The sequence below is a fragment of the Corvus moneduloides genome, chromosome 1 (assembly GCF_009650955.1).
Source record: "Corvus moneduloides isolate bCorMon1 chromosome 1, bCorMon1.pri, whole genome shotgun sequence".
Taxonomy (NCBI): domain Eukaryota; kingdom Metazoa; phylum Chordata; class Aves; order Passeriformes; family Corvidae; genus Corvus; species Corvus moneduloides.
Genome location: NC_045476.1, coordinates 37,113,273 through 37,137,167, shown reverse-complemented (window position 1 = coordinate 37,137,167; position 23,895 = coordinate 37,113,273). Strand labels below are relative to the sequence as shown.

General features: G+C 41.2%; 1 protein-coding gene across 11 annotated transcripts in view; it reads left to right on the top strand.

The window, feature by feature from the left end:
- Positions 1–23,895, top strand: part of ULK4 (unc-51 like kinase 4) — a 256,761-nt gene that overhangs the window by 196,092 nt on the left and 36,774 nt on the right. For 10 of the 11 annotated variants that reach the window (XM_032105898.1, XM_032105913.1, XM_032105870.1 and 7 more), the window contains 2 exons: positions 19,890–19,978; positions 22,908–23,329. In XM_032105898.1, coding sequence (XP_031961789.1) covers positions 19,890–19,978; positions 22,908–22,992 — 174 coding nt within the window. In that variant the 3' untranslated portion in view covers positions 22,993–23,329. Of the gene's footprint in view, positions 1–19,889; positions 19,979–22,907; positions 23,330–23,895 lie in introns of those variants that run through there. The other variant, XM_032105931.1, reaches the window with a different exon arrangement.

Below are 23,895 nucleotides of genomic sequence, written 5' to 3'. Positions count from 1 at the left end.
TCCACCCATTTCAGACACACCACTATAAAATCCACTAGTGAATTTGGCATGCGATTTACATTTATGCATAGCTTTCCTTTCTAGAAAAAACACTTACTGATTTGAACACATACTAGGTGCCTCAGGTAGTCCCTCTGTGATTTTGCAATTCTGAAACACTGGTTAAATATAATTTTTAATTAGGTTTCCCCCGTGCTGAACTTGCTGCAGTCTGGTCTGTTCTCCATTACTTTGCTGGTCAGAAGTTGTTGACCTTTAGATTATGCTGCAAAATCCATCTGTTGCTGCAGGCTTCTGTAAAGAGAGATGTAAAGAAATATTATCTCCTGTCAGTCAGCCATGTAAACAAACTTGAACACAGGCAGCAGCTCAGTTTCCAAGATCTGAGTTCATTCAAAATAAGGAGGGAGAGGAGAAGCTGTGAACCAGTGCTCCCTATTCACTGGAGAATCTTTTCTTAGCTGTTGTGCCCTACTAAAATGCCATTGTCCTATTTTCAAATTCCCCTGCTCTCGATGGGAGAAGCTGCTCCGTGGATAACCCCAACCACTAATTAAATCCTCTCCTATGATCTAGGAAGACAAAGGCCATAACCTCCATTTGCTTATCTCTCTGTGCCCTCACCAGTTGCCAGCTTCTGGCTTGTTCTTATGGCAGTGTCACCCAGGAGACTTTCTTGTTAGCAATCTGGTATTTGCACTTTTTGTTATGTACCCATCAGCTGCCTATTTCCATACGCTAACCACTCTTTGACATTTCCCCTAATTTAGCACTTTCTGTATCACAGCCTTTAAGACTGTCTAGAGAACTTACCTTCATTTATCCCCCCAATGTTGGTTGGTGACATACTCAACAGTCTTTGGTTTACTGATAAACTACAAGTTAGTGGCCCTTATGTGTTTTAAATATGGCCATTCCAGTAACTTTTACTCATATAAATGCCACTGATGTGTCTGAAGTTTCTGAGTCAAATTTAAAGTGAGACTGACAAATAGTTCTCCTAATTACAACGTAACGATGTTCTTGCTCCTTCACTTGCATTACGTTAATTGTCAATGCCTTTTAATTATGCAAATTTTCCTCCATTAATATGGTAAGCACACTGTACTCAAGACTATTTTGGTTATGTTCTCAGATGTGTTTGCAACATTTCCTAATTTTAAGTTCCTATATTTTATTAGTCTCTCAACTGTAAACCTGTGATTTCTGTTTCTCATTGAAAAGCTATCGTATCCTATCTTTACTGCACTGGCATGTCCTATGGCAATAATATTCTTTTATCTGTTGTCTTTATTAGAAGTTTTTATTTCATTTAGAAAATGAGTAAGGTTCTGCTTTTCTTGGCTCTGAGCATCTATTCAGAAGACTCTCTCAGTCTAGACCCATTATAAAATTATCCTCTTCTCATAGTTTTGTGTATCTTAGTCCTTTCCACTACCTTATTATCCTTTAAAGAAGTGCTTCCCAGTGGTGCTCACATTAAACAAGAGCAAATACACCCATAATTTGTTCTCAGAGTCAAAAGCTAGATATGCTGTTATATTTGTGTGCTTGTCATATATATGCTACAAATACAAGGGAACATGCTCTTCAAAAACTTTTCTTATTTCTGTTTCCCTGAGCAAATTCAGAAATGGGACCATACAAGAAATGTCACTCAGAGTGTCAGTTTTGAGGAGAGTCCCTCTGGTGTATGAAATTTTTGGATGGAAATGTGATAAAGGATGGACACAGTTAGAAGGTGTCTCATCTCCAGGAGCTTTATCCAGGAAATGTTTCAAAGGAAATCATAAGAAATAATTTCAAGCTGATGAGATAGCCTTCCTCTGTGTGAGGTGTCCATCAGAGGACTTCCTATTGTCTGTGATCTTCTATCTGTCTTAGAATGTTTATGTCCATAAATAGTGAGGTGCTGAAAAAAGCTCATTGGAAATGCAGTGGTAATTTAGATTATTGTTTGTGTTGTTCTACCAAGTTGGTTAGTATGTGGTTATTTAGCAAAGTCAGTCATCCAGGTTATACTCCCAAGATGCGTACTTCTCAAAAATTTGTCTCATAAGAGACAAAAGATGCCACTCTTTGTGTTTAGGGATAGTTCTCATTAACAGCTCAAATGTTCATCAAATGAACATACATCATCTGCAATGGAGATAGTAATTCATCACTATTTACAAAGATTTTGAGAAATTACTGTAACTTTGCATAAGAATTCACTTTTTGATGCATGAAGTATTCTTCTGAAGACAAGAAGAGAGAAAATATTGGACTTATCACTTTTCAGGCTTCTGATTTTTGCCTGTCATGCAATTTGATCATCTCAAGCTGGTTTTTCAGCAATTTGATCATCTCAAGCTGGTTTTTCAGTATATAGGATTGTCTTAAAAAAATGGTGTTACAAAAAAGATATTTTGGAACAATTTAACCAAGTGAGTAGTAACAGTCAGCTGGTCACAATGTAATTGTCCAAGAAATTGTTGAGCCTGTAGTTCTGATATGCAGCCTATCAAGTAAACCATCATCTATACTAACATTTTTTAAAGGGCTCCAGGTATCATTCTGGCAATTAACTCTGACTTCTGTAAGGCTGAACTATGAGGCATGATAATAGGGAAAGGATGGGTACACAGAAAGATAAATACAGCAGATTACATAAAAGTCAATACAATGTCTGTGGAGGGAAGTCATATTTATCCAGTTCCTCCAAGTGAGTCAATAGTATGTGAAGAATTGTAACCTGTTAGATATAGTGGACTAGGGAGTTTGAAAAGGCATTTCTTAAGGCTTCTCAGTAGAACTTTCAAAAGCAGCTGTGAGAAGCCGTGAGACTGAGAAGTTCTCACAGATTAATAGCAGCTTAAATGGTAGAAAATAATAAATCGCTAGTATTGAACCATAAATGTAGGTTATTGTCATAAACCCACCAGGATCTTTGCTCTGCAATGCATTCATAAATTACCTGGAAAAAGAGATAAAGAGATAAGTCTGATGGTGAAGACTTGCAGACAAATCAAAATATTGATTGAATGGGTGACAGAATTGCAGAAAACATTCAGTAATGATAAATACTGAATAATATATATAGGGAAAAATCCTCCTAACTCCTATACAGGCCTTGAGGCTTGCTGACGATTGATTCAAGAAAAATGTCCATGAAGCCAGAAATGAGTAAGGAGCTCCCCTGTGGCTGGTCAAGCCCACAAATGGGCACGAGCTCCTAATTTTGGCTAAGGTCAGCCTTCAGTCATTATTACAATAGCCAGTCAGATGAGATAGTCTTTGTAGAGGCTTTTTGGAAGTTCGGGCTTGATAGGAAGGCAGTATCTTTCCTTCATGGTGCAGGTGCTGGGATGTAGAGAAGGTGTGTGCCAGTCCTTGTGCTGCAGCAGCAGGAAAAGGGCTAGTTGGTGGAGGTCTCTGGCAAGTTGTCATCCAGTGCCTAAAGTTGTCATCCAGGAGCCTAAAGGCACTTGCCTTACCCACCCTTGAGTGATAGTGTGAAGTCTGAGTGCAGAAAGACTACTGGGCCAAGGCACATTGATCACTCATCCAACTTCTTTGGAGATTGGAGCATGTGCGTACATCTACTCCTTGACAAAGTAAAAGGGTACCAGGAAGCACGTTAGCAGCCTCCTGGCAGAGAATTACACCCCTCTAACAGATCCACAGGGAATGCGAGAAGAAAGGGCTTTCTATGTACACCTTTTCTCTTTGGATCCAGTTCATTCTGGTTCTTGCCAGGCCTTGTGGGATTGACCACAAATGGTCAGCATGGAGATGGGAAACAGCTGGAGCTGTGAGGGGAAGTTTAGGCAGGGAAGATAACACTGAGTGCTGGTGTTGTCTCAGCACCTAGGCAAAGACCTAATGGGAAGGCAGGGGATCCTTCCTTTCTCAGATGACAGGAATCAGACCCAAGACCTTGATTTTCTGGAAAGGTGGTAGCCAAGTACTTGTATCTTTAGAATGGAGGGGGTTTTTGGCATCTTCTAAGGTGGTCTCTTCCTTCTCACCAACTGTATTCCAGAGGACCATATCCAGGGCTTCCTCAAGAACTCAGAGTGCTGATGTTGGTGGTTGTTACCTTCTTATATCGCTGTCTCTACTCATAGGCTGTGAGTGCATCAGTGACCTCCTCTAATGTTGTGAAGGACCTGCCCCTGTCATGAATTAAGTTTGCTGATTTTGTCCCCTAGGACAAATTTCCAGCGCCTGCTCATGGGTGGCTGGGAAAACTGGGTTTGGAATGATCAGGATACATAAGGCAGTGCACAAGGGGAAGAAAGTAGGAAAGGATTAGTGGGAGAGGAAGTGGTATCTTCTCTCAAGATATCCCTCTTTATCCCTGCTAAGGAACGTGTCTTGTGTTTGGTGGCTTTGGCCAGCTGTACATACCTGCTGTAAGCAGCATCTTAGAACCTGCAGGAGCTTTTGGATGGTACTGTGGAGGGAAACATCTATGGATAGTTAGCAACTTCCTTTACTTAAAAGGACTGCATTCCTTCTTCCTGGTCCAAGGGACAATCTCTTTGGATTTGTCCTGGGACCTAGCACAGGAAGAAGCTGTTTTCCCTGGTAAGACGTGAACTTTATAGAGGGAGCCTTTGGAAAACACAACAACGAACTTACCTAGCCTTCCCCATTCCTTGCAGTACCACCAGCGCATGGCTGGGTCTTGCTCTGATAACTCTGGTGGGTTCTCCTTGTGCATGTGGGTGGTGAGGCAGGTTCTTACGGGGAGAAGGGGCTTGGATTATGGGGTGAAAGGAGCACTTCTAGCGAGGAAGGAAAGAAGGAAGAAGGCTGTATGAGTGGAACAAGTTCTGGTCGTGTTGTATCAATTAATGTGTGCCCAACCCACTGATTCATATGCAGGTGAGGTCAGTTCATCTGCCTGTGGGGGCTGTGGGCTTGGTTTGCACGGTATCCATTTGAGATTGATGGTCCTGTCATGTACCAAAAGCAAAGAACTTGAGGCCTAGGAGGTGGACTCTCAATCTGACCCAGCAGTCAGCACAGAGAAAAGGTAATAGATCATACAGTTGATCTGTCACAAATTCCATTAGTAAACCAAGAATCACAGTAATAAGAGTTGCAAATAGTTCATAGGCTAAAGTATGTTCACACAAACAAAATGTCTGTAGAACAGCTATGACTAGTTAGTTAATTAAAATGATAGATTTACTGTAATTTATGAGTGAAACTAGATTCTAAATTCACTGAGTACGTAAATGATTGGAAATGATTAATTGGCTTTTATTAAATGAGAGGGAGGACTAGAGAGTGCTATGTTCTGAGCAACTGACATGTGATAATGACTGCTCTTGCAGAAAAGCATAATAGAAAGTCATCTGAGTCACTCATTAACATCTACCACTGCCCTTTCTGTAAATTATAAGTCATTAAAGCCCAATATAGCCACTCTGGAACTTAAATAATAATTTTTACCTTACTAAAATGTTTTATTTGATTTTACTGTAGTAGTCTTAGAGGCTGAAACTTATTTTGAGCAGGTGGGGGAAAGTAAACCTGATCCAGAAAGCCAAAGCCTTGTTTTATATTACTGAATCAAGGGATAAAAATTAATTTTAATTGTTTCATTGTCAATCCGTATCTTGGTTTCACTGCAAAGTGTGATGATTCTCCTGGCAGTTCAGTGCTCCCTACGTGTATTTTCTAAGAGCAGAATGGGAAGATCACCTTGTTCTTTACAGCTGTCCACCAGTTGGGGGAACTTTGTGTTGGGTTGAATTTAAATCAGCAGTTTAGATGTGAAAGACTCAATTATCTCATTAGCAATCCCTTGATCCACCCAGTTCCCCTGGGTGCTGTTTCAGAATGATAATCCCAATCATGCTTCAAATCTTCATAAGCAATCAGTTTTAAGTGCAACTCTCAGAAGATAAGATTTCCTGTTAGTTAGTTTTACCAAAAAAAACCCCAAAACACCCCAAACCAAAAAAAGCAACACAGGTGAGCTAGGGGCTTTGATCAGACAGGTATTCTTTTAAAGTCAGATTTAGTCATTTTAGATTTTGTTTCTGCATGTCTTATACTATGCTAGGGAGTAATCCAAATATATAGTATTTAAAAAAGGGTGAAGAGCTTCAAAATGAACCTCTTAGCCAATTTAGATTGGCTTGAATGCTTGAAATAGTGCAATAAATCTGTTCTTTAATGTGCAAAATTATTTTTATCCTGACATAAGGCAATTTCCAGGTACCTTAAACTTACCAAAAAAAGCATAATAGATTTGGTCGAATCAACTATCCTTCAAAATCTTCTTTAAAATTCAAAAATCCTCTGGCAAAGCACTAAGACTTTCTTTAAAAGTCTCATTGTCACTATCTAGCTTAGGATAATAGTTTCCTTAATAGAGTGCCACTCGTTACTTGTTCTCTCTGTTACGTGGTCAGGGCCTTTGTCAGTCTGCTGAAAGCTGGATTTGCTGGTGTCAATAGGAATTGAGTTTATTCCTTTTCCTGGAACAGTAATGAGATCATCACATCAGCTTTGTGTTGTGATGTGATTAAGTTTGCACTGTGACTCAGTTACCTTGTCCTGGAGGACAAAGTTGTAAGATTGGTGGGCACAGGAGCAAAAGGCAGTATCTTGTGGCAGACATCCAGGTGCTCATTCTGCATCTGAAAACATTGTGTTTTTAAAAGAATACAATGTAAGAGTATGTAATCACTTCTTGTTTAACAAGACCCTCTCTGCTTGCATTTCTGTAACTGTTAACACTTAAATTATTGACCTAATCAGGTTAAGCTTAAGGGCTGCTACATCTAATTTTAAGGCACACCTTGTTCATGGTAATTGTGCAACGGCAAATGCAAAACACTGATGTAATCAGCTGCACATCAGCAGAAGTGTCTGAGGAATTTTCACTTGAAACCTCTAAAAGAAAACAAACTGCTTTATTAAGTTACAAGTGTTTTATTTGTAACCTGTGCATATTTATTATGAGTACCTCCATGTCATGATAGTGCTTTAAGATTTTTTTTTTCCCATAGTCGAAGTGAAAATGAGAGGGAAAAATGCCCAGCTCACAGCCTGATTAGATCATACTGAAATCTTGTTCGTGGGTAGCTGGTTTGTACACAGTTCCATAGGACTGTCTCTTTAGCTGAAGTCAAGACTGCCAAAGTGATGATTCTGTAAGCCAGCTGTGAGATTCACTGCCTGATCTGCATGGGCAAAGTTTGTCAGAACCCTTGCATTCAATAGAGTAGTCTTTGGTCAGGGCTATCCATTCCTTGAACACTACCTTCACCCACGAGATAAAAGCAAAAATGTATAAAATACAAAAATGTATGTTCTTCTGCTCATACTGAAATACAACGTATTTTGCAATAACAAAAGCTTTCTCCCTGAAAGACTTAATCATGTAATTCAAGATTGAAGTTTAACTTGTCTCAGCAAGCATTTCATGGCAAAACAAACACGGCATCACAAAGCTGGTTAACATTCAGCCACAGCTGGACTCATATTTATTAAATTTTTTCCCTAGGACTTGCTCTGCACTTTTAGAGAAAAGTCACTTCCCTAATTTTTTCTCAGTAGACATTGACTTCTAGGCTGTTTGTTCAAGATAAGCATCAAAATGAGGATGCAAAGGTCAATCTCTGCTGTATTAAAGAGTTACAAAGAGAAATAGTTAGTTTGTCTTCCAGAGAATGCTCTCTCATCCAAATTAAATTGTTTACTTCCTATAGGATAAGTGTTTTCTTTGGAAATTCAGCAGGTTTTGTGTTTACAGGACTGACTCTGCCTTTGCTGTGGACTTCACTGAAAGTTTTCTTTTCAGCTTTCTACCTCTTTGTCTCCACTTTTTAATGACAAAGTGTGTGAGCTCGTGCTTAAGGCTCTGAGATGGTGGCTGCAGTGGAGTCTGCCCTGCATGGTCCACCACCACCTCTGCTTCACTGTCCTGCCTCTCTGCTGTTCCTGCTCCACAAATATGGAAACTCGTCTCAGCCCAGCATTCGTGCAGTCACACATTCATTGGCTGTTCCAGCTAAATTGGGAACCAGAGCAAGTGAGATTAAAACAGGGATCTTTTTCTCCCCTTTCTGCTTTGGGGACAGGAACACTGGCAAAAAAAATTGGAACAGACAGTCGGAACAGGCATTTTTTAATCTTTTTTTTACTGTGGCAACGAAACCCAACAAAACCCCTTTGGACAGCATAACTGATGACATAATTAATCTCAATTAAAATGTTTTATAAAAACAAGGATGCTTTAAGAAATAATCCATCACAGTGCCACCAAGGCGAAGGAGTTGAAGAAGCTGTTGCTTGCTCAGTTGGAAATTAGTGCTACATTTCCTGAGATAACACAGCCACCTGTATGGGCTCCCCTCATGTTTTACAGCACTGACTAAAATAGATCACTGTAAATCACCAACAGTGGTGGTTCAAGCCAGCTCACTTAACGCTGCCATTGAGTGAGTGCATATATGCATAGGTTTCGTATTCTAGCTGAGTAGTTGGTAATCTCTTGAACTGCTTTAGCTGAAGTGCTTGTGATTGCTTGACTCTTTATTTAATTGCATTATTTTAATTTAGCTAAAATGCGTTTAACTACACAATGGAGAAGATAAGCTGGAGTATCTATGGTAACAGTGCCAGACAGAGCTTTCTGTGTGGAGAGGATGAACAATTTGAACAGATATTTTATAACTTCTACACTCATTTCTTGACACTGTGATATATTCCTCCTTGCCTTGTCCCACTTTGATGATCACAACTGATCATTTGTGTTGGGACAAAATTGTCCTTGCCATGGCCACAGCCTGCACAGACAGCCAGTCTTATTCCCCTCGTTCCATCTTCTGCCAAGTATTATGCAGAGTTGTCATGCATTGCTCTTCTTCTTATACTGCCAGGGATGAGTTACCAGCTACTTGAGTTTTATCCTTAAATAAAACGAGTGTTGGTCTTTCCTGACTTCTTTTATTAACAGTAAAGCATCATGTTGCCATTCTTGCCACTAGTTAGAGATATCATGTTGGACTCATGGTCTTTGTATCTTTTTCTTCTATTGTTGATAGAAGACTGCCAGGTTAAAGATTGTGATCCTTTTTGCTCCCTAACATAATAAGAGCACTTCATGCATGTGTGGAAATGGCAGTTGATAAGAGAAGATGAAGGTGACTGCACAGCACTGTGTTGAAAGAAAAAGGTGATTTATCTTCTCTTTGCAAGTTTCTGCTGTAAATCATTTAACCTTGTCTTGAAGCCCATTTGTTTTTGCAGTCGCAGCAAAGAAACTCCACAGTGTTTCTATTCATCTGTATTTTGAAATACAACTATAAAGGACAATAGGATGGTATTATGTTGGATATATCTTCAAGAATTTCTCTTATGCACAGGAGCTAAAACTCAATGAATTGAGAAAAGCTTAGGAAAGCTCCCCCAGGAACCTTTTCCTGTCAGTCCTTGATGAAACTGATAGTCAGCCAAATGTGAGTTGAGGCGGAGAAGAAAATTGATGTGAACTCATTGAATCAGTTTCTTGATGTCACTAAAACAGCCGGGCTAATAAATGATGAAGCGTGTGGAGTCCAAACACAACTTAATGAAAAGGCAAGTGTTGACAAAACCCAAAACCTAAAGGTACTGATGACTTGTGGTTATTTGCAGTGTGAGGTGCAGTGAGGGAGGATGACCTCTGAAGTAGCTGTGAATGCTTACTCACAACTTGGCCTACTGAACCATTCATTCTGCGTTAAGTATTATTATGTTTATTTGGAGTAAGCAGTGTAAGTCTGTAAGTATGTGTGTGTCTATGTTAAGTGCAGATTTGGACTGCATTTTGGTTGATGGTTGTTTTCACAACTAACATTTTTCAGTCAATCGGCAACAGCTGCTCTTTAATGACACTGATGGGTATGGGGAAATCAAAAACTGGATCTGTTCTTAATTTTGGAGAGCACCAAGAATGAGAAGTGTTTATTCCAGTGGCTGACACATTGCAGACTCAAGTTCCTGGGAAAAGCTACTTACCCATTTGTTTGGAACATGTTTGCTTTCTGAGATATACACCCAGCGAGTATCACTGTGCTGATATTTGGCTACTGGGAGCCCAGTGTGGTTATGAATAGGTACAGGAGCTGTCTAAAAAACAATATTGCCATGGTCAGCAATGAGAAATAGGCTCTCTTCACACAGACAGATGTTTGGCTATGGGTTGTGTAGTGAAACTTGCAGTTCTGAAACCTGCAACCTGTTTATTCAATTCATAATTCGAGGCCAGTGTAATTCCCCAATGACTATCACTGTTGTTTTTGTTATGGAGTCCTAATTCATTGTTTCTGTGGGCACAAAAGTATTGCTGGACTCATTTGGTGTTTCAGTGCACTGTAATTTTACACAGTGCAATACTGTTGAGATTGCCAAGCTGTGTCATCTGTTGGGCTCATCACTATTACTTCCTTTTGACCTCCTCTGTGTAATTACACATGGATGACTGACTTGCTGCTGTAAAGATACATAAATGCAACTGGACTTGTTAAATGAAAACCAGACCAAAATGATTTTCTCTGAAGTCAGTGAGAACCAACAAGGTAGCTGTTTGCTCTCTACCAGGCAGCCAGAGCCATCTGTCACATGACAATAAGCAAGCATCAGTTTCAGAAGTCCATTTGTTTTTATGACAGTTTTTACAATTTTATGGAAATTGAACCATTATATAAAGCATAATTTTCTTCAGAAATTGGTGTTTTATAGACTTATATCCCTGTTCAGTCATTTACATTCCTAGTTGCGTTTTACATGAACCATAAATATACTGATCCTTTTTTGCCCCAATAACAAAAATCTTCAGAGCATTTTTCTGGGTTTTGGCAGGGGGGAGGGGTGGTTTTGTTTTTCTCCTGTATATGCAAGACTATCTGCGTTTGGTACTTAAGGAAAACCTCAGCGTGTCTGAGTTTCATGTGTCCCTGGAAATCAAGTCTGCAGGGGATACAAAGGAACTAAGTTTGATACTTCAATATTTAGTTCAAAATCATAGTTCAGAATGATTTTTCTAATGAGATTTTGTTACTCTTTTTTTTCCTTATGAATGAGTTTTTCATAATCTGTGTTAGTTCTTAAATTAAGTTATCATATTCCTGCTTTTTTTGGCATAGTGAATCTAAATCATTAAGCCAACTTGTAGAGATGTGTAGTTGTTGGAGTCTTGTGTTCAGGTCCAGATTATGGCAAATGTGAGCATGAGCCATCTAATTTAGTTTCATCCTCCATGGAAGTTGATCAATGCTATATCAAGGTTCTGCTCAGGGACAGTTAGGGCATACTAGGTCAGACTTGAATTGCACAGACAACTTGGACAGCATCTGCTCACATCACTCTGCCTTCATCAAGGTATAGTAGTCTTTTATCTTTATGAGGAGCTTTTTGAAGCAGGACAAGGAACAATGTCAAGCTGTAGGTATCATTTTTTTGGAGGCTGTATGCATTAAACTTCAAATTCCTCAGTTAACTGAGACTTCTTGGCTGTTCCTGGGGGTTTGCCCAGTTCACCTGAGCATTGCTGCGTGGCTGCTCAAGGGTTTGTGTCCTTAGACGTAACAACATTTATTAAATTAGTAATTGCTTGGTTGCTTGCATACTTCTCCTGTATGGTAATTGCCATTTAAAGGTCAGCACTTTCCAATATGTTCTGGATGTCATTGGCTTTCCTAATAGTGAGAAGATGAGTTTTCTGTGGTAATGATTCTTACCTTTACAAGTGTGCAAATGCTTGAAATTATTTGAATTGTCAAAGCATGTGCGGTGGGCTGACACCAGCTAGATGCCAGGTGCCCACCATGCTGCTTTATCACTCCCCAGCTGGACGGGGGAGAGAAAATAAGATGGAAAACCAGTCATTGTTTGAGATAAGGCAGTTCACTAAAGCAAAAGCAAAGGTTTGCATGCACACAAATATGTCAGTGAAAGACCTCGATTCAGCTGTACTGGATGAACATGAAAAGAACACGTACATGAAAGTAAAGAAGGTCATCCCTAACCCATGGAGCACATCAATGAGAGTTTGATGTAACTCAAAAAAAACCTTTGCAGTTAGGTTATTTTGTGATTTTACAGGGAGACATAAGGGTTGACGATGTTGAAATTCAAGGATCTCATTCACAGATTGTATTATTAGGCCATAAAAGACAGTGTCACTGGAAAAAGAGTTATGGGAATCAACATTTAATAAGTATTGGGAGTTACTTGTCAGAAGCTATTTTAGGAGAAAATCTGATTAAGAGAGAGACTATGAAGGATATTTGAACATGAGAGATTCAGAGAATGATGAACTTGAGGGAAAACCTGTGTGTTGTTTTAGTGTTTGTTCATAACTGTTTTTAGTTTGTTTTGCTCCAAGACAACCAGGAACCTCTATAACAGCTCCTAAAGGAAAATAAATGTAAGATCTGAACTGTGGTAATAAAAAATTCTTCCAGTGGATTTCCCTGTTTCTTTTGTAAGGAGGAAGTCACAAGAGACTACCAGGGTGAGGTGTACCTGGGAGCTGGTGGTCTCACCAGGTCCAGCAAGGTGAGGATAGGCAGCTTGGAAGCTGTGGGCAGAGGGATCAAGGGCTCACAAGTTTTCTGTAAGCTTAGTATGTGGCCTGGTTTTGCTAAAGCTGATATCTGAGGCTGGCTGGGATCATTGTTTGGACAGAGCGAAACTGGTCTGAAGTGGTACCTTAGGGAGTCATTGGCATGCAGGTGACAGATGAACCTGTGTGTGCAGATGAGATCACCAGCAGCAGGATGGCAAGTGCTTATTTCCAATGTCATATAGATGTTGGGCTGGCTTCTGAGTATGCATAACTTGTCAACACTGCAGCCCTATGTGGAAGTCTCCTGTAGCACCTTTGAGCCATGTTTTGGCAGACAGACCTGCAGTTTACTTTTGCTAATAAAGCTGTTGTGGTCAGCTGGTTATATAATGGATGTAAAGAAGTTGCCCTATCCAGTTCTGTGAAGTCAAATATTTTAAACTCACTCATTAAAGAGGGTGGAAACTGCAGTAATGGGTATTTTCTACATTATAGAGACATTTCTGAAAGCAAGCTGAGAACACCACTTGCAATAAAACCAAACTTTAAAAATCAAACAAGAGAGAGAGCGCCTTCTGTTCAATAATTACCCTGCAGTTTTACAAATCTTCTCTTATGTTCAGACAATGCCCCTTAGAGTTGGTAATTTTACAGTTTTGCAACAATCACAGAGCATGCATCTGTGTGCAAAATGTGTATGCTGAAGGGCAGAGAATAGCCTCAAAGTGAATAGGTGTCAAGAAACATTCAAAATCAATTAACAATTATCTATCGTGTGGGAGACATTCCTTGTCTCTCTGTGAGTAGTCCTTCAGCCAGTGTGGCACTCAGACTGCCGGGAAACCGGGATGGTTCCAAGTTATCCGTAGGAATGGCTTTGAACTTAGAATAAACCTCCACATACATACACAAATTAGAAGAAAACAAAACACCTCAAATGAAATCTTGGCCTTATCAAAATCAAAAGGTGTTTGTTGACTTCCATAGAACAAGAATTTTAGCCATAAAGAGGGGGAAAAAAAGATTCTTGAACTTTAAAATCAGAGCTAAGCTGTCTGATGTAGTGTGGGGTGGTTTTTTTTTGGTCGCAGATACCTGCTTGTTTTCACATGTATTTGCAGGATCTGAAGGCCACAAAGTCTTTGAAATCATGTGTCTGCAATCCCTGACTGCAATATGCTTGCCAAAGCACACCTGGAACACTCATGCTTTTGTAAGTTTCATTTCTTGTTTTTATGGTCCAGCAGCATTGCTCAGGCCTGTTCAAATGACTTGGCAATTAGTAACATAAATATAACTTGTCCAACTTGATTTGTTCTTCCCACACACACATTTTGTCTCTCTCCAGCTGGAACCATGTGTAGAGAGAAGAGTAGAAAGGAGGCAATGACCAGGAAGGTTTTTACCCTTTTAGAATGAGCTCTCCTACACTATGGAGAGCAAAAATAACTTTTGGCCATTCTAGTGAGCACACTGTCCTCAGATGTTCCTCTGCTACACCAGCACAGCCTGGCAGGAGTTACCATTAATTTTCATTAAACAACCTGTAAATTGGCTGCACCTTAGTGCTTTAGGGGGTCCTATCCCACAGACCTGCTGAGAGCACGTGTAACCAATGTCAGATTAAACACCTAACAAAAGACCACTGTATGTATCTGGGATATTTGTTGCTGGTTTTAGTTGTTTTGCTTTTATATTTTAAAAAATTGCTGCCACAGATATAAAATTGCCTTAATAGCTGGAGTGCTTCCCTGGTAAATGGGAGTTCATGTTTGACTTCGCCTACCTGGAGAGCCATGATGCCTGTTGCCTCCCTGCCAAGTCCCCATGTCATTCACTCCCTGTGTGGGAACCATCCAAACCTCCTGGCCTCTCCCCACCCAGTGGAAACTGTGCTGCAACAACAAAATGTGGCCTTCACTTGCCTAGAAAAGGGGAGAGGACTACAGCCTGGGAGCCCACAGCCTGCTGTGGGGGCACTGGGAAAAGACATTGTGACTGTGCTGTCTGGACCATGAGCTTTCACTGGCTGTGTTAGCAACCTGAGCTCCAGAGACAAGAGTGAAATTTCACAAGAGTGAAACTTCATTCTCAACAGGAGGTTTCCATGGCGTTTGGCAGCGGCACTCCGCATGCACTGTGCAGGTATCTGGGTGCCTGCTTGGGATTCCTCTTTGGGGGCTGACATCATCACAGCCTCTACTTCATAGGCTCCAAATGCTTTATTGGGTCTGGCCCTTCGTTAGGCAAACGTAGGGCTACATTACTTTGTAAGAGTGTGTGTGCAGGCCTACAGAAGTGACAGACCCACCTGATTTGTCATGAGAAATGATGAGTTCATTTATTTTATTTCCTTTGGGCACTGCCAGCTTAGTGCATATGTTTGGAGAGCAATTTATAATGAAATAAACACTTACGTTTCGTAAGTCCACAGCCAATGGAACTCTTAGTTTTAGTTCACCCAAATGAGTGCCTGGTTGCAGTATTTGCTTGGTTATTTTGCTCCTGCATTGAGAAGGAATGGCTGCATATTTCTGGCCACGTCATGAGTTGTGAATGACAAGCCAAGTGACATGATTTATTTGATTACTGCAGTGCTTGTGAATAGTTCAGCACTGACAGCCTGGGAGGAAAAGTACCATTAAATGCCCTGGGATAGGCATAAGATGGGTCACAACACTAAAAGGCTTTCCCCTCCAGCCCAGGCATTGTGCCTCATTTCTGAAGTTACTATCCCATTGACTTATTTGCTGGGCTGTCACATCAGCTATAGCAATGTTTTTAACACCACTATATTTCGTGACATTTGTTCCTTAAAAAATGGGAATAAGGTCACACTAAGCAGCTGTGAATAGCCATCAACTTTCAGTCACCACCAGCCTCGCTGACATTTGAAACAGCAGCTTTGGTTGGGGATGAAAGGCTCTGTGTCCTACTGACAGTGCCTTAAGCCAGTCAAAGGTGGAAGTAGGAATGAGAAGTCTGAGATGCATATTTAAAATTGCAGGAACAGCACTTATTATGAAGACATTACTTGAAATAGTGTCTAGAGGGCAGTAGGAGTGTACTTAATTCTTAAATGTTTTTTAGTCTGAAAACTTAATTTTGATATTATATTTCATATCCTACATAGGGTCCCAGTTAGTCCATAGAAGAAATATATTGATGGTTGTTTTTACTGCAGTATTAGCTGAAGGTACAAGTTCCAGTTACAGAAAAGCTTCCAACAAGGGATAAGTGATACTTTATTCACAGCATGTGTCAATATTCAGGTAACGCTGACATTGGACCTCTGAATGTCTGGTAGTTCTGATAAATCAACCCGCAGCAGCTTCTGCCTTACCCACCTGGCTGCTCTCAGCCTGTGCCAGTAAAGTTGAGCAAGAACTGAGTACCTGTAATTAGCTTAATTATATTGAATTTTTATGAAAAAGTAAGGAAGCATCACTTTATGAGGTTAAAATATGTATGTTTGGGAAAGAGAAAGAAACAGTTTGTGAGAAAGAGGTACAGTTTGACGTGTGTTGCTTGTATCTGTGTATACAGACATGGTAGTAGCTTAAAGAAAAGAATCTGTCGTGCGTGCAAATGGTGAACATCTCCAGCAGTTGTTTATTTGAGAAGATGATACTTGAAGGTGCAGCTGAGTATGCTCCCAAGACCTTTCTTCAACCAAGAAAAGGTTTTTCAAATACAGAGCTCCTTATTTTTGCATTATTTCCCAGTTTACTTCACAGACATTAAGTTTATGGTTCACTTGAAACCTCAACAAAGAAGAATTTCTTTCTCTTAAAAATGGCGAGAGAGCAGTTTAATGCCTAGGTCCTTTATCTCCATTGTAAATTTCAAAATGTGACTTACAACTAATCAGAGAAAGCAGTTCAGCATTATGAAACCAACCTTAACAGGGGTAATTGTCCCTTAAGTTTCTGCACTTTCTTGAAATTTGAATTGCAAAAATCTCTTCTTAGAACAAGAATGCAAAACTCCTCAGTTTATTAGTGAAGTCGATATTCCAGTGGAAATGTTTTATATGATAACTTTTCCTTCACTCGTCTTCAGCAGCACCATAATACCTGAACAGTTTTCTTGAATTTTAGGAAATACTGATTGTTATATATGAACTACTGTATTCCTTATGGCTCACCCTTTTTTAATAGGATAGAAGAGAGCAGAGCTGCTGAATGGTTGTAGGCTTAATAAAGAAAAGTAATTTTGAAATTCTTGTTAAATTGCAGTGAGTGTACAACTAAACTGAGATTTAATTACATTGTTAATTGAAGGAATTGCTATTGATTATGTCATTGAATCTGTGTTGTAGCCAGCCCTAACAAACAGCAATATTACAAGAGAACATTAAACTAGTTGTTAAAATCTCAAATGAATGAGAACTAGAACTGGTGTGGATAAAAGGGGCAGAAATGGTGGGTAGAAGAAAAAGATAACAAAGTGAAGAATACATTAATTTCTCAAATTTTGGTGAATGGTGGTTTTATGTCCTGTCATAGTTTATTATAATCTATGGCACAAAAGGAAGATGAGACTGAAACAGTTTTTAAATAAGAAACATGAGTAAAGTTTCATCTTGAAAGTGAACAGTGATTCAGATAATACTTCTCACAGTCTCCTGTGAAGCACGATGTAATCTGTCATATGCAAGAGACCTTCCAGTTGCTCAGGGAGCAATCAGATCTACTCAGACTGAGATAAAGGGCAAATAAGTGCCAGTGATCAGAGCAGTAAGAGCATGGGAGTGCTGACAGAAACCATAGGCAGCTGTGGCTGAGCTGGCTCTTGGGTGCTGGCAGCTCACCCTATATTCAGCCCTCAATTTTCCTGCTACTACAGAGTTGGTCCCCTCCCAGGCCCATGGAGTGAGTGCCTGGTGGTGGATAGCATCCATTTTTCTGGACAATGGTGACAAAGAGCTGGTGGGGAAGCCCCAGCTGCCCATGTAAATCTGTGCAGCCCCGTTTGGTCTGGGTGAGTTCTGTGTGAGCACAGGTGGCACTGCCAACTGGACAGGTTGGTTCTTCACCAACACCCCTTGGTTTGTATGAAGCTGGTAGTTGGCACTCTCAAGAAAATACATTCTAAATTTGGGTTATACTTAATTTAGATGGACTGGAGGCAGCTCATGCTGATCCTTTCCCTCCTTATGCTACCACTTTTACTGCTGAAAGGATCTTACTGAAGCATTTTGTTAGCCTGGGGAGTAGCCCCTCTGGATGGATGCCATGGGAGCCCATTGCTTGTGGCTGAAAGCTGCTCTGCATAGTGAAGTCTAACAGCGAGGTGGTGTAGATGATCTCATGGGTGTTTCTGTTTCAGTCTTTTACAATTTCTGTGCATATAAAGCCATTTTAATCCTTTCTATTCAAATGCATTGTATGCACAGAAATGTGTTCTTAATAGTGACACAAGGCATGCTGCAGCATGGGCAGGCTTATAGTCAGACCCGGTGACTCATTTGGGCTGTTATTGTTTGAAATAAATCATTTTAGAATTAAACTTTTTTCTTCATACCAGATTTTATAGTTGAGCATGTTTTGAATGTTTTCTGTATGATGCCATTGACTATTTTGTGAGGAGACTGTGAGGGTTGTACAAATGTCAGCACCCAAAAGTTAGGATGTAGTAGAATGAGAGATATCTGTAGCCTTTATTTGACCTGGTGGTTTTATGGAGCATGATTCAGTCCTAGCGACTTTCCTTCCGCTGTGACCTCTCAGCTTTTTAAAGTGTGCAGAATGAACAAGGGGCATGAATGTGGAAAGTGCAAGGAATGTGGCAGTGGCTGGTGAGCTGCAGGAGTTGCAGGGAAATGTTTGGTAGAGGCATGAGCACTCTTTACGAACAGAAAGCAATGTCTTGTGATGAAAGTACTTTTCTCCTGTACTGCTCCTATTACATGTGGTGTTGTTCTCACATTCAGAACCCAGATTACAAAACATTTTCTGTGTCTAGCAGGTAACAAATAGAGAATAGTGGATTTCTGAAATGTAAACTGAAAGAATCAGATATAAACCTCAAGAGGGTAAAAGGGTTTAATGATCTGTAGTCAGGATTTACCAATGATTTGTGCTCAGGTAATGGCATCACTGGGTTTTTCCAACATACAGGATATGTTTTAGTGTACTTCAGGCAGGTCCCGGTTCCCTGTAACTGCCAAACTACAGGGTGTTACAATTACAGATGCAGTGACACTGTTGTTGCAGAATCACTGCTGATAAATTATGGTGGGATGGCAGCTGTAAATACAGCTTCTGTTGTGATTTAAGAGGAGGATATGAAGGCGTATTGCCCAGATGCTGGATCAATGGTAAATAGGGCCAGCCGCAGCACGCTAAAGCTTACAAGTCCTTGCCAGGTTTTGGGATTAGAAGTCATAGTTTCAAGCATTAACTCCTCCAGTATCAAAATAATCAGCTGCTCTGCTCCTCCCCTTTCCCTTTCTCTTCAGCCAAGATTTATTTACCTTTGCAAGCAGGAACTGACATGCAAACCAGGTTTTTTAGTAATCTGTTGGAGATACAAGAGCTTTTCAGCAAGCTGCCGAGTACTCAGTGTCTGAGCTATAGTGCATGAGGCTTCATGTCATGTTCCGTGACCTTCCCATTCACCTGCTTAACTGTCAGGAAATGCCTGGCTGCTTGGAGCTGTGTAGTTGTAGTACTTAAGGCTGGAGAAACAACAAGCCAGTCATTGCAGATTCATGTAATAAACCACACCAGCAGCAAAATCAGCTACAATCAGGATTCATTTGACACAAAAGGGCATATAGCTTTGGTCACTCAGCCCCCTGCTCTGTGGGTGACAGCCCTGTGCAGGTAACTCCTAATGACTGATGAGGGGCAAGAAAAGTTTCCATATGCAATTACCAACTTTGCAGTGATTTTAACCTGGCTTCTCTCAGAGAAACTCCACACGTCCTGATCTGAAGGCTGGTAGAAGCTTGGTTTCTTTTTCCCTGAAGTGAGAAATGAAAATAATTGCCTCTCCAAGATATCCCGGGGATTCAGACTAAATGGGGCTTGTATTTGCATTGATACTAAGGATGAAATCAGGATTGGCAGACTGTGATATGTGAATTTGCACACATACAGGGACTCAGAACATGGGTGAGTATTGTTAATTAAGCCAAGACGTTTTAGATGGTCTCTGCCTAAAATTCAGTAAAAGGGACTTTATTGTGGGTCTCTTCAATGTCACATTCCATTTACAATTATAATAAATGCTGTAACTTGTTTCCCTCTCTCTTATCCCACAAAAATGACAGAGAAGAATCTTTTGCTAAGCCTTTGATAATGGTTCTTTCTTTTTGTTCCAGATAACTTCAAACAAGAAGCACTCAGAGAGCCTGAGGAATGATGGTGATGCTCTTATCCAGGCTCTAGAGAGCCTGGCCCAAACTGCCAGGTGAGTTCCCTCAGGCTTCCAGGAATTTCCAGGCTCAGAGCGCTCATCTCCTCTTTTGTCTGCAATGGCCTTCTGTAATTCTGTGCAGTACGAGCTTCTCAGGTTTCTGTCCTGGCCCCCCTCCCTGCACTGCTCTCCTCCAAAGTCCTCTACATCAGAGCCTGCGGCACACTTTGATCCCCAGCTGCGGCACAGTCTGGCTCCTTGTGTGTGTCAATTCTGTGGATTTATTTTTTTTTAAATTATTATTTTATTCCAAACGTTGGTCTCTATAACCGGATTCCTGTCAGTGGTTCTTGGCAGAGTGGGCTGCATGCACAATGTGACATTTGTGCCCTGTGTTAAGGTGGCTGTGGTTGATGCACTTGCAAACTGATTCCTTTCAAACATGTGGCTGAAGAACAGAACTGCTTTTGTTTAAGAATACCTGTGGCTTCTCCAGAAGGCACACGACTTAGAGGAATACCATGGCCTTCTCTGCAAGAATAGAGGTGGCTAGTCCCAACAAATTGGCCGAACCTTAGCTCATCTCCCATAGACTTTCCCATATCTAATCCTCCTTGGACATATGAATGAATGAATGGCTGTTGTCTGCCTCTCAAAACAAATTTTGTACTTCTGCTGTGGGCTGTTAGGCTTCATTTCACTCCTGGTTGAACTAAAATTCATAGAGAAGTTGTAGTTCAGAGGTCAGTTTTTGAAACACTTAAGATAATCTCTTCAGTGCTCTTTGTGCTCCCAAATGCAGGCTTTTGGGAAAATTGGCTCCTCAGCATTATGGCAGTGTGGTAGCCTGTGTTGGAAGGAAGGAGGGGTGTGGGCAGACGTGAAAAGGAAATGTTCGGGATGTGGTGAGTGTAAGGAGGTGTTCACCGAGGACTTACCAAACCTGTTGAGAGCAGTCAGCATCCCTCTTGCACACTCAGCTGCTGACTCACAGGGTTTTGTATGACACATTAAATTATCTCAGTACAATAAAATGTCAGCTCTCCCCAAGGGAGACACAGGAACCACCACTGAAGATGAGAGTGGGGGGAAGATGGGCTTTTCTTCTGTTAGAAACAGCTTTCACTCTGTTGGGAGTATTTCAGCATTAGATGCACCAGATAGCCCAGTCACTGTCTTTGAATTCTGCTTTTCTGGCTTCCTCAGTAGTTTATTACAGTCTGCGCATTTCTGTATGCAGAAAAACACATGCTACAGAGCCCAACTAAACAGTACTCGCTCTTATTTAACACAAGATGCTCAGTAGATCAAATTCCAGCTGGTGCCATTGAGAACTGTTCAGATACATTAAGATGAGCCAGGTCCCTCTGCTGTGCCGAGCTCCTGCACTGCAACAGCAACAAGGGACCCCCTGAGAACTCATGGATTTCATTTCCCCTCCTCCCCTTCTTCTTTAGGGAACACATATCCCTATCCATTTGCCTCCAGAGGAGACTGAGAGGTTTCAGGCTGATTCTTGGGGCTGCCATGCATAAATTGGCAACAGGCAGGCAGGGGAAGCCTGGGGAAGCTTTATCAGACTTAGCTGAATGGACATTTGTTTGGAAGGTATAGATATTCTGCCTTCTCTTCAGATTTCCTTATGTGGCATCTTTCCCAGAATAGTCCTTGTGACCTAATAAACTTGGTCTCCTCACCTGTGCTTTGAACCTGGTTAAGGAGCCTCTCTGTATGTCCTGCAGAACCGGAAATGGTTTAGAGGCGGCTACAGCTGAGACCTGGATCTAAGCCATCCTCGAGGTAGTCTAAACTCCCAGGCCCTTCCACCCACATATTACCACTGGTTTGAATTGCTTGAGGAGTGATTTTGCTTTGCTTATTTCTTACAGACAGGTTTCTAATCTCTCCCTCTTCCTATGTGTCAGAACCGGGGTTCCAGCCGAGCAGTCACGTGCCAGGAGAAGGGCACTGTTTGGATTGAAAGCTGCTTTTGGCGCTCCCCTGCTGCTGTGTAGCAGCCATGGATTGCCAAACTCTCTCTCTGTGATGCTTCCTGAGCTTGTTGGAACAGGCACTTTAAAGAGTGACATGACCAACCCATTTTGCTCAGTGACCACCTGGAATCAAATCCATGCTTTAAAATATGGGATCATGGGCATTTATTTTTCAATGAAGACAGTTGCTAAGATGAATTTGTTTCAGATAACTGAATTATCTGATTTAAATTGCTGATTATTAAGACATTGGCTTATGTAGTGTGAACTGATCATTTGGATTTTCTGGTTAGCTCTGCATTCCCCAAACTGTGGAGTACTGGTAGGTATCGTCATTAGCAGCAGTCAAGGAAGTTGCAGATTGGTCTGCTGGTATCCTTTCTAAGCTAGAGATGAGGGATGGGAGTCCATAAAGAAACTAAAAATACTTGATTCTGTGGACTACCAGTAATGTGTTAGAGCCTCTGTTCCAATGCTAGAAAAAAATGTGTTTCCAGAAGAAAAAGATAGGCAAAAAATATGTAATAAAACCTTAGGCGAGGAAGCAAAGGGCCCCCGTGCAGCACCGTGGTTGGAGGGGCTGTCGCTCCTCCTTGCAGGAGGTGGGCAACACCTGCAGTGGCAGTGCCTGCCTGTGCAGAGCAGCGCTGCAGGCAGAGGGCTGTGTGTGTGTGAAAATACATCTTTCTGTCAAGCTGGAAGTGTGTGTGTGGAGTCACGGGGTGTATGATAAATTCTATCTGCTTTCTTTTACAGAGGAGGTTGAGTGAGGTAGCAGTTACTGGGAGTTTGAGCTCAAATTCATTTCTACACGAGTGGCTACAGGGCAGAATCACTGGTTATGTTACTCCTTAACAAAAAGCAGGTAGAGAGTGCAGTTAATGGCTACTCAGAGTTTTCCAGCATAGATAAAGGCAAATGTGGAATTTGAACAAAACATTTTTTTCTCCTGAGGATGTCTAATAGATGTTACTGGTTTTAATTCCTAGCTCTCACGCTGACGTTGCTGTTGCTTCCTTGGCATTTGAAATTCTGAGAACACTGGGACATGAAAATATCAAGACTGCCAAGTGAACCATTTTTGACCAGCCTTTGGAAACATGCAGGTTGTGTAACCTGCTCATCACTTCAGTCCTGCAGGAACACCCTCATGAGCTGAGCAGATGTAACTCATTTAGCAATCTGAGCTGCAGCATATGCAGAATTTGGGCTGGCTCAGGAAGGGAGGGAAGCTGGTTTGGGATCAGAAGGGGTGGTGGTTTGTTTTTTAAACCCCTGTAAGGATGAATTCTTGGTTACTACTTTGCCTTGCTGGCATTACATGATGTAGCTCAAGTATTTGATAGCTTGAAAGTGTAAATTAAATAAATAGTAGAGTTACTTCACAATATAAAGTGTTTCACTATTTCAAGCTGCTGTTAGAAATGCTCATTTATCTTTTGGAGCAGGTGACTGCCTCGGCTGTTCATCTTAAGGAGTCACCTCAGGCTTGTGACTGGCACTAGAAAATACCTTTTTATCAAGACAGACAATATTGTTCACCTCAAGCAACCAGTACCCAACCACTGTGATCACACAGAGGCTATGAGTATGTGGCATGTAAGGATGATAGATGGTACCCAAGTTTCTGCTCAGCAGCCTTTTGCGTGCCCCTCCTTTGCCTAGCACTGCACGGCTTAAGCTGCACAGGTGTTATTCTCAGCTGCCAACGCTCCTGGCTACGGCTCTTTGAGAAGAGGTGTGATGATGACCCTGGCAGTTTGCCAAAGCCCCAGTAAAAGCCAGTACCCCAGAAAGGGTCCTCTAGAGCTTGCAGATCCCAGAGTGTATGAAGAGTTGAATTCTTCTCTGCATGTGCTGTGGTTGGCATCTGTCAGTGCAGCAACTCCATGTTCTTGCTGCACTCACCAAGCACAGGTGCCTATGAGAGCTGCTGCTACACCCCTCTCAGACAGCCCTGGTACCTGGAGTCTGTGG